Genomic DNA, 15396 nt, shown 5'->3' on the forward strand with positions numbered 1-15396 from the left:
GTATGTATACATCTTACATACTCATGTCCACAGTAAAGGAAGAAAAAATTTTCTGGCGATTTTGGCGTTGATTGTATTTTGGGGGCAGTATTACTGTATTGCTATTATGACACACTTGTTGGCCTCTGTTTGTGTGTCTGTCTTTATCACCGCGGTTTTGTGTATCTTTGATTTATTTTTACTTTTTTTTTCTTTTTTTTTTTTTTTTTTTTTTGTGTGTGTGTGGTTTTATTTTGTTGTTGTTTTTTGTGTCCTTAACATTGGCTGATCTCCGTGCGAGGGAATCCGATGGAATGGCATTTGTGGCGGTACGCGTCATCAACGGGGTTATTAGTGGGAAAAGGGAGCAGGAAGCGGGGGAACGGCTGCTTGACCGGCTGCTGAACGCATTACCCAATGCGGAGGTCATACCACCCACAGTCACGGATCTTCTCCCGCTTGTGGATCGTCATGTTTCTGCGGGCAACGGGCTTCTCTGGGTTGACTGTGGATACTCCAGCAGCGACGAGGGCTCACTGCTTACCGCCCCAGTCGATCGTCGCACGCCAAAATATATCGGCAATGACGCTTTGGGGTGGTACGGCGGCGGTTTTCTACCAGCGTTGATACAGCTGCTTTTACTGCGCGAGGAGGTGCGTATCTCTAAAACCTTTCCACATGAATCTGCGTTTAAGTCATCTGGCAAGATACATTTGCGATGGTTTGCCGTGCGTTCCTTTGACACACCTGTGGTAGATTTAGTGGCGCCTTTTGTTCCGATCCATACGGAGCGGGACGCATCGCAGGAAGTGGATGCGGGGGCTACCGTCTCCCCGTCGGCACCCCTTGAGCATCTGATCATTTACGATGTTCGTGGTTTTGTGGAGCACTTAGAGCGGGTTGTGGTGACACCTTCATTTAGTCGAGCACGTGAGCATCTCTCGCACGTATTTTGGCTTACATTACGGGGCATCTCGTATGTTGTGTGCATCGTTCATGACACCCATACGGAGTTTTTCACCAAAGCCTTGACATGCTCAAACCAACTTTGCGGATCACAAGGTCCTCCGCTGTCCTTTTTTCATTCCATAGAGTCTGTGAAACTGGGGCTATCGTTTAACGAAACCCTGTGTCAGACACCGAGCACACCACGAGGCAGTACTTCACCAAACTGGGGATGGTGCGTTCGCGTCGGCAGTCATCAGTGGGAGGACCCTCTTGACTTTGTATCGTTGCTGCAGCGTTTGCTGGACGTTCCAACATGCAGAGAGGCTACCGTAGCACTGCCTCGTGACTGCAGTCTTGCCGCCAGCAAGCCGACACGTGGGGCGGAACACGAGGAAGTGAAACCGACTCAACGGCGCCGCACGACTGTACGGCGTATTACGCCAGCAGAACCACAAAGAGCGTCTCTATCGTCGGAAGCCGCAACAAAAGAAGATGTTCTCCCAGACGGGTCAAATGGAATGTCGCTGTGTGCATCACGGTGCACATCACGGACCTCCTCAGAAAAGGCCTTACCACGTAATAGTTTGTATTCCCCCCGCCTCGGCGCTGTGCATCTTCGGGAGCAAATAATCTTGGAAAAGGAGCGGCTGATGCACGCGGAATTGGAGGCACAACGTGCGATGGAGCGTCACGCACTTTTGGAGCGTGAAGAACACACGCTGCAGAAGGAGGCGGCTACCATCAATGGAAATATTGAGTTTCTGCGCCATGCCATCGAGGCCGAAGAGAAGAGAATGCAACATGTCAGCGGTGGGAACCTTTCTGAGGAGACTCGACTGCAACGACACCATGAGGAAGACAAGGAGCGGCGGGAGAAGTCACCACAGTTTACCCCACAACAGATTAGCGAGCATTATGAAAATGTGAGGAAACAACTCCGACGTAGCATTCAGTCGCAAATGGCAGCATTGGCGCACCAGCAAGAGGAGGAAGAGTCAAAGATGGAACATTTTTGCGAGGAGCAGGCAGAGCAGCGTCGCCTGGAGACTGCGAGGTCACACGAAGAGCTGCGTCAGATTCAAGAAGACATCAATGCCTCGACGAAGGAACTTCAGTGCCTCGAGGAGGAAGAGACAAGAGAGGCCTTTATTTCACAGTTGCACCGAGTAGGGAATGAAGCTTCAATCGAAAGAACGCATGTAACTCAAATGGATATGGATGAAGCAAGGACGCTGATGCTTCAGAAGAAGCGACATGAATTGTTGTTATTGGAAGAAAGGGCGCGGCGGCTGCAAGAGGTAGTGGATATGGCGCGTGAATCTGTTCGTCGTATTTCGAGCGTAAAAGAGAAAAAAGAACCTCGCATAACGAGGCCGACAACGCGGACGTTTCTCTCGTATGATGCGCCGTTGCATGTTGCGTTGCGCCTTAGCGTCCGGCGAACTTTGAAGGAAGAAGAGAGTCTTTGTCGTGCTCGCATTGAGCGTGAATACATGGAACGTCTTATGAGCTTCTGGAAACAATGGCAGGACGAGGTGTATTGCGTGACGTTGAATTCGCCGTTAACGAAGGCGTTGCGTGCGGCACGTGCGAATTACACATCACTGCAGGAGGAGTGGGAGAAGACGCAACGCGAGCAGATGGATTCTCAGCAAGATGTGGAGAGGGAGCTGGAGGCCGTGAAGGCGTATAGTGCCGCTCTGCGGCGGGAGCTTGGGGATATGCAGAAGCGACACAACGCCTGCCTAAGCGAGCAGCGTCGTATCGTTGAAGAATTGCAGCACGTGTTGCAAAGCGAGGCCGATACAGTACTGCGACATATCACAGCTGTGGTGGAGACGCTTTTGTGTGAAGCTGGTGGGGAGTCCAGAAATGCTCTTGATGATATCCGTGATGGGGAAAAAAGCAATGTGCGTCGGGCGCTGCAGACGGTATTAACGGCGGGATGTCATCAAGTTTCACGCCACTATCGGCAGAGACGACAAAAGGAAACACAGGGAACCGTGCAAGACAAAACACACATGCCCATTTCAGAGGCGTCTCTTTTACTCATTCAAGAGACATGTCAGGAGTACAAAAAATTGTGTGAGGGCATATTGGAACGACATCGACTAGAGGTGGAGAGTTGCTGCCTGGCAGACTCCTGCCACGCGAAGGAAGAGACTTTGTCTGTCGAACGGAATGGCAGGAGAAATGGGCAGCAGACAATAAATGCCACGGGATGCGATGGCTGCGAAGCCTGAAAGGGACTATATATGTATATATACAGAGAGAGAGAGAGAGAGAGAGAGACTAGAGCTAGAAATCTTGCTGGGTGCTTGCATATATATATATATATAAGGTAGATTTAGATTCTGATGGCACTGAAAGGGAAGGATGAAGAAAAAGGGGACTCTGATGAGGAAAAGGAAATTCAATGTGGCTGACATATCGGTATTTACTCTTTTATGACTTTATTGGGATGGTGTTCCTTTGTTGTCGTTTTATTTTCTTATTTATTTATTTATTTATTTTTGCTTCCCATCCTGCATTTATCCACTTGCTCTTCTTCCTAGGCATTATTGTGTGCATCAAGAAATATTGCGTTGTAGCAGTTGCATGTGTGGGGAGTTATTTTAAGGCCATATAGACAAGGGTTTTTTTTAATCTTTTTTTTTTTTTTTTTTTTTGTGTGTGTGCGTTTTGACCACTCCCATTTGATATTTCAAATCAACACGCATCTATTTAGCACTTAAAGCAACATACATTTTATTATTTGTGCTTTGACGTGTGGTGTGTAGGGAGTTGTGTGAAATGTGGAACTCACAGATGTCGCCACTATCATTTAGGTCTCGGCAGCCATTTTTGTTGGTTTTGTGTACGTTGCTGTTGTTGCAGTTTTCCTTCTTTTTTTCGGGGACAATTGTACAGCCAGTAACGGCAGCAAGACACGTGCTTAAAACGGTTGTTCACCATGCCATTTCCTATGATCGCCGTCTTTCAAACAGCGAAAATTCGGTGGTGTCATTTGGCTCACAGGTTTCATTGCTGCGTGGCAGTATTGCGCTGTTCAACCCCGCCAATATTGCCTCTCACAGGAAGCAGACAGTTTTTATTCCGACGGAGCAGCACATGACGACGGGGCAGTGGGAAATGTTGCAGGAGTTGCCTGTAAGAGGCATCGTGGTTGCCCTGTCACCTGTCGACACGCACAACGAGAACTTTTTCCAGTATTATCTTGCACGTGGTATCATGCGGTTTCCGGTGTATTTTCTCCCGCAGGACGGCGTGGCCGCGCGTCGTTTGACCGAGACGCTTAAAACTTTGAACGCTAGCGAGTATGCCGTTATTTCCGTTGGGGAAAGCGAGAAGGCGGTTGCGCCGGTAACCAGCAATGCCGTTATGAGCATCAGTCTGTATGCTTCTCTTAACTTCAGGCCAAAGGGGGTGAAGAAGTCGTCGGAGGTGCCGCGAGTGCTCATCACGGCGTCATTTGACACACTCGGTGTTGCACCGTCTGCTTCTACCACAGGTGGAGCCTCTGGCGTAGCTGCCGCGCTTGAACTCTGGCGAAGATTTAATGCGGGGGCTTCCCTGATGGCCGACAGCAAAGGAGATGAAACCTCAGAGCCACCATCATTGCCATTTGGATTCTCTGTGCTGCTGGGTAACACCGCTCGGTTTAATTACGTCGGCACATCTAAATGGATTGCGTCGCGTGAAGAGGGTGAAATTGATCAATATCAACTTGTGATATGCCTGGATGAGTTGCTACTCTCTGACACCGATGGCGATGACCCTGAAAGTGAGAATGGAAACAACAACGATGCCACAAGTTTGTTCATGCATGCAGACGAGTCATTTGCTAAGAGCCCACAGTTTGCCGTGGTGAAGGAGACGGCGGAGGCCACGGCTGCCCGTCATGGGATTGCTTTGACTGTTTTATCCGCAAGGACGAACTACCACCACTATGATGTGCAGTTTGAGCATGAGGTCCTGGGGCATGTGCAGATACCCGCCGTGACATTTTCTTCTGTTCGTACCTACCGCATCGACCAAGCTTTCCGTGGCGGCCGCGCGCCCATTCCTTTATCTAGCATTAACCACACGGCCGGCACCATCAGCTCGAAAATGCCCAACATTCTCGTGGCACTGAACCGCCGTGTAGAGTTTGTGTATGCCTTTGCAAGGGAAATACTAGGCCACTCTCCAGCCAATGGGACACGGACGTGGGTCGGCAGTGCCGCGTACATGATGGGTCAATTGCGTCACGCCTCCGAGCTTCAGCGCGGTCCGGTTTTTAGCGAAGGTGCGGGTTCACTGAAGTACGCGGAAACGCTTGAGGCACACATGAGGTCCTCTGCTGCCACTTTTGCCTCTCGTCATGCCGTTTCGACGAGTGTTTCGGTGTCAACGTTTCGTCTCAAGCTGCCTGGTGTGGTGCTTTTGGGCCCCTACGATCAGGTGATGAGCCTCTTTGTTTCGAGGACTCTCATCGTGGAACTTGCTCTTTTGGTCGTGGCGTTGGTGTCTGTTGGCATCTTCGCTTTGTTTGAATTTGGCGCAGAGAAGACGGGTCGCCTTCTGTTCGAAGAATTTGCGCCGAGCCTGCCAGGGAAGGAGGCGTAGGCTGTTGGGTGTTGCCGGCACACAAACACCCAACACAAAATTAGCGGGTGACAGTGAGGGACAGGAGGAAGTCAAACCAACAGAAGGCGCAGTAGATGAAAAGAGGAGATGGAAGAAAAGAAAAAAACAAAACGTAAATCGTCTTGTCGGGTGTTTTTGCAGCTCTTCTTTTTTTTTTTTTTTTTTTTTGCCTACCGGTACTGTACTTCTCTCCTGTCGGCGAGTAATGATTAACAATGCCGTTCACATAAATTTTTTAAAGTAAACAATAAGAAGACATAAAAATGAAGGAAGAACTGACAGCAATAAGTGCAGCACTTCTTCCTTCTGCTAAATGGTGGACATTACACGGCGGTCCTCCATGTAAACGGAAAAAATAACGAGAAGGCGGATGAAGAGGAAGAAAGGAGATATATATATATATGCATGCGTGCGTGCGTCGTGGTAAGAGGAAAACAAAATAAAAATAAGTGGAGGAGGAGCAAAAAAGAAATAAATAAAAAACATATATATGAATACTGGTGGTCTTTTTTGTTGTTGTTGTTGTTGGTTTTGTTTGTTTGGTAGGCAGCTGTAGATGTGGGATGTGTCTTTGAATTCAATTCATTTTTATTTTTATTTTTTCTTTGGAGTGCGACAACCATAAAAAGTAAGGGGGGCTTCTCTCTCTCTCTCTCTCTCTCTCTCTCTCTGTGTGTGTGTGTGTGTGTGTGTGGGCTCCGTAATGGTGGAGGGAACGAAATACGGTTCTTTGCATTTGCATCAACTACTCGTACATTCATTTATTTATATTTTCTCCTTCTGGCGAGGGTTTCACGTGCAACCGAAGAGGGGGAGGGGATTAGGGGGGTAAAAAAAGTAGAAAGTGAGTTTTATACGGCGATGTTAACAAGTCACACCAGTCGTTCTTTGGCGTGGCGTTTGCACGCAGTGCCCGCTGCTTGTCGTGTTATATGCGGTGGTGGTAGCAAAATTCAGAGCGGTAGTGCCAGGAGGGGTATCATCTATAGCAGCGGTCAGGAGTTTGTGCCGTTTCTCACCACGACACTCTTCTATGCGATTCGACTCCATAGCGACTTTACCGGTGATCGCGAGAAGCAGCTCACAATACATGTGCAGCTACCGGATGGCACTACACGAGATGTGAAGGCGTACGAGGGTCAAACGCTTCTGGACGTTGCCATGGAAGAAGGGCTGCCAATAGAAGGAGCATGTGGAGGCTCGTGTGCCTGCTCCACGTGTCACGTGTACCTGGAGAACGATGCGGCGATGGAGCTCTTCGATGATCCAACGGATGAGGAGAATGACATGCTTGACATGGCTTTTTTCCCGCAGTCCACCTCACGATTGGGGTGTCAGCTGAAGCTGGTGAAGGAGAAGCACGACGGGCTGAAGATACAGCTTCCACGTGCCACGCGGAACATGTATGTGGACGGCCACACCGTAACACCACATCACTAAGGCGACGGAAGCCCAGAAAGAGGGAAAGAGGGGGGGGAGTGGCACAGTCAAGGAAAACAAGAGGGGTTTGTTTGTTTCTTTGGTTTCCGCTGAATAGAGCATGATGGAAAGGATGTTTCTGTTGTTTGCTGTTGGATGCGGTAACACAATTGCTTGAGTCTATTGTTTCTTTGCCTGTTGTATATATATACATATACATATATATATTTGTGGTTTTCAGTACAGTGAGGCCTACGGCAATGGCCTGCGACGGAAGGAAAGGAACTGAATGGAAGGGCTCATTTCTCTCACGCAGTTTGTTTTGCTTGGTGTACATTCTCCCCCTTTTTAATAATAATAATAATAAATGACTATTTGTTTTATGCATTTTCCCCAATATTATTTACATGAAATGACGTGAGGTCTTTACTCCATGAGCGTCGTTGACCCTTTTTTAAATTTTCTCTCCCTTTCCTAAATCATCACATGTATACACCAAATATATATATTATATATTATTTTGAATCCTGGAGGAAGAGAAGAACGAAAGAAAGAAAAAAGGTCTCAGAGTGAATTTTTATTACTCTCACTCACTCACACGCACACATTTAGACGCCAGAAAAGAAGAATAGAAGGCTGTTCAAAACGTGATTTTATTATTTTTGGGGAAGACTTAACAGTACGAGGAAAAAGTTAAAGAAAAGAGGGAAAACATTTTATCCATTGGGAGGGGTCTGGACCACGCCGATAGAATGTCGGGAAGCGCACGGAATCTCACATTTACCCCGCTTGGAGAGGGGCGGGCGGTAACGCGGAGCGATCGCGATTTGGTTTCAACAAGTATCATTATTGACAATACGTGCCGGGTGTACATCACACAGATCCCACTAGAGCGTATTGAACGGGATGGGGCCAACGCTCTGCGTGCTGAATTTGAGGCGTTTGGTCCTGTGGAATCGTACAAAATGTTTACAGAAAAGTCAGGACGCTTTATTGGGAGTGTGCTGTGCACGTACCGCAACCCCGCGGACGCCAGTGCAGCGGTGCAGAACATGAACGGTCAACAAATTGAAAGTAGTGTCCTTAAGGTTTCCCTCTCCCGTGATCACGGCGTTGTGCTTTTGCATCGTGCAGGGCCCAAGGGCCGTCGCGGCAATGGCGTTGACGACGATGAAGAGGAAGGCAGGTGGCAACACGATCAATACCAGGCCCTCCTGAATGGCGATCTCGAGGATGACACGGTGGGCAGCTATGGATACCGACGTGGCGGTCGTCGAAGACGTGGAGGTCGCGGCGGGATTCGCAGCGTAGATGATGCCTTTGAGCGCTACATTGCTTCACGTGACCGGGAAGCCATGGAAAAATACCAGAAAACTACCCCCAGCGATGGCGACAAAGTGTCCAAGAAAGAAGAAAAGGACATTGGTGAGGTGAGTGGCGTCCCCAGCAACGAGAACGAGGACGACGGGAAGGTGACATCGACGTCCCTTCCTGGATCCTTTGGAGGTGAAGGTGAGGACCAATAATAGTTTTGGACATTTTTTTTTTTTTTTTGTGTGTGTGTTTCTCTTTCCACACCCTGTTTGTTTGTTTTCCTTATTCTTATTTCTCGCCAAAGTATTCTCTGCGGGTGTGGATCTCTGTGCATACACGCTGCTGTTTGCTTCTCCGGTTCAGAGGGTGCGGATAAAAAAACGTGAAGGGAAAATTTTTGAAAGAAAAACCAAACGAAAAGACGGATGAAATGAAATGGGGAGAGAGTGAGACAGTGTGTGTGTGTGTGTGATGCCTACGCGAAGGAAGGGAGAGTATGCATGCATCTGATTTTTTTTTTTTTTTGTTATTGTTTTTGTTTTGTTTTTGGTTTGCTGCTCTCCGTGCGTGAGGAAGGAGGTGGATTGGGTGAGGAGTCTGTCACTGTTGTTCCCTCTCGGTTCCTTCCTTCCTTCGCTCATTACTTCACACCAAAAAGTCCCACCGCGGTGAAAAAAAGACAAAAAAAAAAAAGACGGAGAGCACAAGAGAGAGAGAGAGAGATAGATAGAGGGGAGGGCATTGACGGGGGTGCATGCAGACATATATGAGAAGGGATGTGAGAGTGATTTTTGATTTTAGGCGGAAGAATTGTCTGTTGGCTATGCCGTGTTGCAGCGTCATTTCAGGGATGAGTTCGGGAGCCGTGTGTAAGCAGAAACGTTACACGACAACATTTGATAAGAGACCCGCGGCGGCCTCGAAGCCGTTGCGTCCAGATCTCGTCGAGACGGAGCGTTTCTTCTTACAACGTCTTGCGGGATCGAAATGTGAGGCATCACCTTTTTCGTCGACTCCCACATCATCACAGACCGCCATAAAGACGGACTTGTCGACGTTCCCCCCTCGCAACATTCCGTCGAGCAGAAGAGATGATGTACGATTTCATCGACGCCTCAGCAGCCGCTTCACGAGTCAGTGTGACCAGGATAAGTCATACGGCAACGCAGAGATGGCGTTCCACACGATTCACAACGACGTTCAGATGCGTTTGTGTTGGGCACGGGAGGCGCTACGAATTATACAAGAGGCTTTACTGCAGCCGTCACACGTGTCAAGGGCCGTTCCTCGACGTCTTGTGGTGCTTGTGTTGTATTCGCACACGCGGCACAATGCTGCTGTGGGGCTTCATATGGGATGTATCTGTGATCATGTCAAGGCCATGCTCGCCGAGCGTCACGAGGAGGTTCTTGGTGTCTTGACAGCTGCTGTAGGCGTCAAGTGGCGGAGTCTTGCGACTGCTGGGACGAGTGCTATGAGCCACATTAATAACGATAATAATAATAGTAGTGACTTGGCATTTCATGATGACGTTTTGTGGTATCCCAACGGAGGTCTGTACACCTTCAATGCCCTGTTGCAATGCCTATGTGGAGTTGGAATTGAAGCAGATGCAGAGGACAAGAAACGGGAGTCTCTTCAGTTACATCGAAAGATTTTAATTATATCCGAGGGATGGTTTCACGTGCGCACGGCTGCGGAACTGCATCAGCCGCCGCAAACGTTATCGGGGAAATTTGCCGACACGGTGAATGTGGAGCCACTCCCATTTGTGTTGGGCAGCGCACACAGTGAGGAGGAACTGCGGCAGTTCGCACGCTACGCAGCCTGTCGAGCTGTAGCTCTATGAGGGAAACTGTAGGAATTGACGCACATGCCTGCTACACTCCCACTCTGTATGTCTTTGTGATTTTGGACCCTTCTCTGTATGCTGATGTGTCTTGTTGCTTTTTGTATTCTGTATAATATATTATATATATTGGTGTAACCATGTAAATGCGCTCCTAACCTCTTTTTTTTTTCCTTTTTTTTTTTTTTTTTTTTGAATGGGGAAGCGCCACGGCCCCTATTTGGAAGAAGTTCCCTGACTTTTTTTCCCATTTGGTCTCCGCGCCGGAGGGAACGCAAAGGGAGGGAGACCTGCAACCACAACGAGCAACTCATAAGAAGAACGTGTAGTGACAAGCAACGAAGAAGAAGGAGGGGCGGGATCAACCGTGTTTTATTTATTTATTTATTTTTTTTTTTTTGGGAGGGGAAAGGGTTGCCTGAGCCGTTGTCCGCCTGTGGGCCTAACATGTGCCAAATCACGCACACTCACAAGCACACACAAAAAAGTTTGCCAAGTGGAATAAAAGGAATTAACTGAGAGCCCAGGAGGAGGCAAACAAATAAATTGAAAAAAGAAGAAACGCAAAGGAACGAAGAAGAGGAAAGAGAAAGAGTGGATATATAGGGCGGGTGGGGTAGAGAGATTTTAATTTAGCTTCTTCATGAGACCAGGCCGGCCTTTTAAAAAGAAGAAAAGATTTCCGGCACAATGGCAGCAAAAGCCATCGGCGCGGTCTCCTAGCAACGCCAGGAAGATTGATGACGCCTCCCGCTTCGATTTTGCACTCCCGCCTATTAAGATGCCATCATCGAAGCCAAATATGACTGGTTGTGGTCTCGCCACACAGGAGCTGCGACGTACCATCATGCAACTTACCGGAGGAGACACAGGAACTGATGAAGCGTTGAAGGGATTGTCTCACTCAGGACTTGGCTCTCTCCCTGACACTTGTGTGGATAACATTACACTGGGCACCGACGGTGAAACTTGGACGGTGGCACATTTGAAACGGAATGCATCTCCGGTCATGTCGTTTGAGCACGACACAGTTCATCTGGAGGAAACAGCCAGGCGACAGGGGGAACTTGTTGTGAATGACACGCCATGGTATTTTCCGCCGCTAAAGATTTCTCTGCTGCGACAGCGCTGCTGTTATCCAGATGATAATGTCCTATTTCCTCGTCCCACCTTGAAGCAGTTCTCCACCCTCTCTAACTGCAGCGACGCCACCATTTCTTTGAATTCCTCCTCTACGAGCAACGACGGGGAGGAAATGGTGGAAAGGGACGGGGTGTCAGACGATGCCGAAGATGTGAAATGGAAGCCAAGTTCTCGTGTAATGCACAGGAATAAAAAAAGGAAACCGCTTACACGTTCCCGTCCTTTCAATGGTGCCTCGTTAGGCGTCAATAAAAAAATCATAACGCGTGATGATGCAGAAACGTCTCGTTGTCGTCGTTTGCGGGAAAGGCGTTTTATGAACAGCATCCATCAGTGGTGTGACAAGGTGATGCTTGTTCCGGAAGGTGAGAGAATTTCCAACGATCCCGTGGCGCAACATGAAATGTGCATGGTGGCTGTCCGCAAGGAAGAAGAAGCCCTGCAGTTTGTAATGCAGCTGGAAAGACACCAGGCCATACAAGACCGCGAGCGTCGCCGACAGGCTCGCGAAAGAGAAGCGAGACAAAAAAGGTGTGGTTTGTTTTCAACGCTAAAAGACGCCACGCGGCAGAATAATTGGCGACGTCTCCTGAGCTCGTGGAGTGAACAAGAGGAAGAGAAAAAAGATGGTCATGAGGACGAAAATAAGGCGATACTTCGAGGAACGGAGGAAAGACTTCTTGTTGCGGTGCCGCCACGACTAATGATACAAGGAACGGACACTTCTCTTACGCGCGGTACAAACTTAGTTTACCCCTTGTTGGGAACAACACCCAGCGTTGCAATACCCATGCACAGGAATCGTGACAAAAGGGCCAGTTGCAGTCCTGTAGGAGAAATGCAACGTCTTTTGGAGGTTATTTCGAGGCACTCGGCCGGCACGTTGACACGAGTCAAGTCCAGCGCCACCTTTTCCCAAAATAGCACCTTGTACACGCCGATCCCATCCCGAGAAGGTGCTCTTTTTCCACCCCAAAGTTCCGTTTACATGCACACCAATTGGGTGGAGCAGATCATTCATGCTGACGACCTCCCCGGACTAAAGCACCTTACACAGTGGCTGTGCGAATGTGCGGGCTTCGTGGAGAAAACTGCGTATTCAGCATTTTTAAAATCTGAGCAACAAAATGTCACTGGATCTGAGCCTCTTTTAAATGTCACGGATTTATCTTGCGCGTCATTTCTGCTCCCATTGCGTTTGGTTTTTAATGTTCATGGTGCACTTGAGAGGGGCATTCTCGCGGATGCCGTTTCACTCATTTCCACACGATCTTTGGTTCTACAGCATGGTAGCAATAACTCAGCCAAAAGTCACAGGAAACCATCACGTCATGGTAGAAATTGTCTGAGTGATGCCGGTGGAATTGAAGAGGATGAAGTAGAGGCGTTTGATCTGCGTGAAAGACTTTTGAAAGCTGGCGATTTTGTCGGTGAACCCCCACGTCCTTACGAGGCCCTTGTTGGCTACGCGATGGACGTGCGTGCCATACTGCGGCAGAGTGAATGGCGGTCTTTAGCGATGAAACGACTAGCAAAAGAGGAAGGGGTTGAGGTGCGGCGCCGTATCCTTGCAAAGGTGGTGGTGACGCTTTCCATTCATGCCGTCATGTCGGGGCAAAATGCTCTAAGCTACACGACGAAACCGGAACTAATTCAATCTATTAGAGTAAAGGATGATGGCATGTACGGCTCCAATTCTGGGAATACGGACACTGTAGACGTCAATCGCTTCGTGCGTCCTGTGAAATCCCTACTGCTGTCATCACCGAAGAAGATGCCAAATCATGAGTTTTTATTGGTGGCTCCAATGCAGCGTGCCTATTACGCAGTCGATACGCGACAAATGTATTTTATTGCCGCCTCCGCGTTGAAGGAAACCAATGAGACATTACTCCCCATCCTTCAGAGCTTGCGGTTGCAGTACCGAGATTTGAGTCAAAAGTTGATGGAATCGGTGAGCTCTTCCGGCGGTTTTTTAAGCACACGCCCCTTTGCGTTCTCCTTTTCAGAAAGCGAAAAAGTTACGTCACAGACCTCCGATGTGATCAAACTTTTTCAGTTGGAGGCGAAATACAGTGAAATACTGGCTACAATTCACCGAAATGAGTGCGCCATCACACATTACAATTTGCATGTGGAATCTTACTGCGAGTTTCTGAGGAAAAACAAGGAGACATGGGGAACACTGTACCTCCGCACCTTGCGTCTTGCGTATGCCTTTTGTGTTTTAGTCTTGGAGCTGGGTGGTTTGCCGATCCCCCCGAAGTATCATCCCTTTCTTGGCCCTGTGCTGCAACTTGTTGGCTGCCACGGAGGGCAAAAAGAACTGCGTTTCCGCATTGAGGACTATCTTCTAGAGCTTGAGGAGCGGGCTAAGCGGGTACTCATGCCGTTGCTTTTACGGAAGGTTTCGGCGGAACAAATGGCGGAGCTCGATGCAGCAGCGGCAGCGGTGGAAAGCGGTCGGTGCGTCGCTACGCAAATCATGACGTCCCTTGCCGTACCGGAAGACGTACTAGCAGTGGAGCCCAAGCCGGTAACAATGCCGTTGGTTTTATTCTCCGATGTACCTTCAATTGCCGGCTAGCACTGCGTTGGCACGACGCTTATTTGATTTTTTCTTTCTTTATTATTATTATTATTATCTTGATGCCGACGCGAATGTGCGAAAGTCATCTCCATATATATATGCTTATATATATGTATTTTTCTTTTGTTGGGCAGAGGCAATTAATCCGAGTTTCCGTCACTTTCTTTTTGTTGTTGTTGTTTTTCTCTTCGCATGTTTCTGTTCTATTTCAATTAATTATTTTTTTTGTTGTTGTTGTCGCTTAGTGGACTCGTTCCCATTTGTCCGGAAGGCTAAAGGCGGAGAGGGGAAGGCAGTGGCGTTGTTCATGCGTGCCTCTGGCGTTTGTCGTACGCTTCCCACAAGTTCAGCGTCGTTACACGGCGATCTTGAGCGATTTATTTACCCCCTCACACGCCACCTGCGTAACGGGGGCGGTCTTCCACGTATCGTGGAGGAGACTCGTGAAAGACAATTTGCTGCGGACCTCAATGCGCCCAATGAGCGAACCCCCGGTGTTCGAATGCCCGTCACGTACCTTTCAGCTCACACAAACGCCCTTTTAAACCGGCCGCTTGAGTCTGCTGACGACGGGGATGTGACTGTGCCGCTGTACCGCTGCCCCATATGCTGTTGTGCCGGTGCAGTAACGGAAGGAGGAAAAGGAGGAGTATTTCAACTGCCATGGATGACACCGCAGGAAATGACACGACATATGAGTTGGTTGCATGCTTCCAGTGGCTCTACCCAGTCCAGTTTTACAGCCTTTAATGCGCAAGAAATGAAACGTCTATTAAAGGCGTTGCCGTCATTTTCGAAGGACTCTGGTGATGTAGAAGGGGAACTTTTCTCACCACGCGTGGTGGTTCTTCTTGATGTGGCGAATATTGAACTTGCCACGGAGGAGGTGTTACTCGAACTGTTAACGAATGGGGAGAGTCTTCAGTTTTTTCGTCGTGTAGCCTGTTTATTTGTTTGTGTACACGAGGTGTTTATTCCACACACATCGCGTCCTGGGCACATCTTTTTTCAACTTTCACGAATGCACCCACACTCTGACATTTACATTGTGTATGCCGCGACGCGAAACGAGTCTGGGGACCTTGTCTCGGCCTCCGTCATGGGTGAGTTGCTGCTGCAGAATGTGCGGGGTTGTGGTCCCGCGATTGTTTTACTGACAAAGGATCAAGTACAGAAGTCGTGTGTGGCAGAAATGTTTAGCGGGATTGCAGGTAAAGGCGGACGTGTGTATTTGCCACGCTTTACAGCCGCCAGCATTCTTCAGAGTCTCCGGGAAGCGAATAATGCTGGTATGGGCTGAGGGAAAAAGAATATATATATATATATGTTGCTGCAACCGTATTCACGTGGTGTACATGCCGTTAAGTATTTCGTTGGGATCACAACGGGGTAAAAGGAATAAAAAGCTTTTTTTTTTTTCTTTTTTGTGTGTGCAAGTGTCATTGCTGTTTTTCTACGTTTGAAGGGACTTTTTTTTTTTTTTACAAATCTTCTCTGTTTTTATTTTTTCTCATTTTTTTTCCCT

At 48.4% G+C, this 15396-nt stretch overlaps 7 protein-coding genes across 7 annotated transcripts, besides 24 other annotated features; all 7 read left to right on the forward strand.

Moving 5' to 3' along the window:
* Positions 1–6714: part of a sequence feature (areas merged during assembly that could not be assigned to a particular haplotype. This can correspond to areas where the two haplotypes were merged or to regions with more than two copies in the genome that were merged during assembly.) that runs on past the window's edge.
* Positions 172–214: a microsatellite.
* Tc00.1047053508879.50 (uncharacterized protein) lies at positions 294–3170 on the forward strand (the record flags this gene model as incomplete). The annotated part of the gene is made up of 1 exon (XM_813949.1): positions 294–3170. One exon carries the CDS (start codon positions 294–296, stop codon positions 3168–3170), a length of 2877 nt encoding a protein of 958 aa, XP_819042.1.
* Positions 3195–3219: a microsatellite.
* Positions 3410–3440: a microsatellite.
* Positions 3564–3596: a microsatellite.
* Tc00.1047053508879.60 (hypothetical protein, conserved) lies at positions 3721–5535 on the forward strand (the record flags this gene model as incomplete). The annotated part of the gene is made up of 1 exon (XM_813950.1): positions 3721–5535. The coding sequence occupies one exon, from the start codon at positions 3721–3723 to the stop codon at positions 5533–5535; it is 1815 nt and encodes a 604-aa protein (XP_819043.1).
* Positions 5701–5724: a microsatellite.
* Positions 6197–6227: a microsatellite.
* Positions 6227–6250: a microsatellite.
* Tc00.1047053508879.70 (hypothetical protein, conserved) lies at positions 6418–6996 on the forward strand (the record flags this gene model as incomplete). Its single annotated transcript, XM_813951.1, has 1 exon — positions 6418–6996. The coding sequence occupies one exon, from the start codon at positions 6418–6420 to the stop codon at positions 6994–6996; it is 579 nt and encodes a 192-aa protein (XP_819044.1).
* Positions 6715–7328: a sequence feature (areas merged during assembly that could not be assigned to a particular haplotype. This can correspond to areas where the two haplotypes were merged or to regions with more than two copies in the genome that were merged during assembly.).
* Positions 7177–7203: a microsatellite.
* Positions 7321–7344: a sequence feature (AT_rich).
* Positions 7329–8457: a sequence feature (areas merged during assembly that could not be assigned to a particular haplotype. This can correspond to areas where the two haplotypes were merged or to regions with more than two copies in the genome that were merged during assembly.).
* Positions 7473–7497: a sequence feature (AT_rich).
* Tc00.1047053508879.80 (hypothetical protein, conserved) lies at positions 7728–8501 on the forward strand (the record flags this gene model as incomplete). Its single annotated transcript, XM_813952.1, has 1 exon — positions 7728–8501. One exon carries the CDS (start codon positions 7728–7730, stop codon positions 8499–8501), a length of 774 nt encoding a protein of 257 aa, XP_819045.1.
* Positions 8458–9056: a sequence feature (areas merged during assembly that could not be assigned to a particular haplotype. This can correspond to areas where the two haplotypes were merged or to regions with more than two copies in the genome that were merged during assembly.).
* Positions 8800–8842: a microsatellite.
* Positions 8960–9023: a sequence feature (GA-rich).
* On the forward strand, positions 9044–10138 carry Tc00.1047053508879.90 (hypothetical protein, conserved; the record flags this gene model as incomplete). The annotated part of the gene is made up of 1 exon (XM_813953.1): positions 9044–10138. The coding sequence occupies one exon, from the start codon at positions 9044–9046 to the stop codon at positions 10136–10138; it is 1095 nt and encodes a 364-aa protein (XP_819046.1).
* Positions 9057–10037: a sequence feature (areas merged during assembly that could not be assigned to a particular haplotype. This can correspond to areas where the two haplotypes were merged or to regions with more than two copies in the genome that were merged during assembly.).
* Positions 10038–10211: a sequence feature (areas merged during assembly that could not be assigned to a particular haplotype. This can correspond to areas where the two haplotypes were merged or to regions with more than two copies in the genome that were merged during assembly.).
* Positions 10212–12194: a sequence feature (areas merged during assembly that could not be assigned to a particular haplotype. This can correspond to areas where the two haplotypes were merged or to regions with more than two copies in the genome that were merged during assembly.).
* Positions 10301–10332: a microsatellite.
* Positions 10509–10538: a sequence feature (AT_rich).
* Tc00.1047053508879.100 (hypothetical protein, conserved) lies at positions 10782–13868 on the forward strand (the record flags this gene model as incomplete). Its single annotated transcript, XM_813954.1, has 1 exon — positions 10782–13868. One exon carries the CDS (start codon positions 10782–10784, stop codon positions 13866–13868), a length of 3087 nt encoding a protein of 1028 aa, XP_819047.1.
* Positions 12195–12468: a sequence feature (areas merged during assembly that could not be assigned to a particular haplotype. This can correspond to areas where the two haplotypes were merged or to regions with more than two copies in the genome that were merged during assembly.).
* Positions 12469–15396: part of a sequence feature (areas merged during assembly that could not be assigned to a particular haplotype. This can correspond to areas where the two haplotypes were merged or to regions with more than two copies in the genome that were merged during assembly.) that runs on past the window's edge.
* Positions 14179–15171, forward strand: Tc00.1047053508879.110 (hypothetical protein, conserved; the record flags this gene model as incomplete). Its single annotated transcript, XM_813955.1, has 1 exon — positions 14179–15171. One exon carries the CDS (start codon positions 14179–14181, stop codon positions 15169–15171), a length of 993 nt encoding a protein of 330 aa, XP_819048.1.
* Positions 15341–15396: part of a sequence feature (T-rich) that runs on past the window's edge.

Source organism: Trypanosoma cruzi, genomic scaffold (assembly GCF_000209065.1).
Source record: "Trypanosoma cruzi strain CL Brener 1047053517085 genomic scaffold, whole genome shotgun sequence".
Lineage (NCBI taxonomy): Eukaryota > Euglenozoa > Kinetoplastea > Trypanosomatida > Trypanosomatidae > Trypanosoma > Trypanosoma cruzi.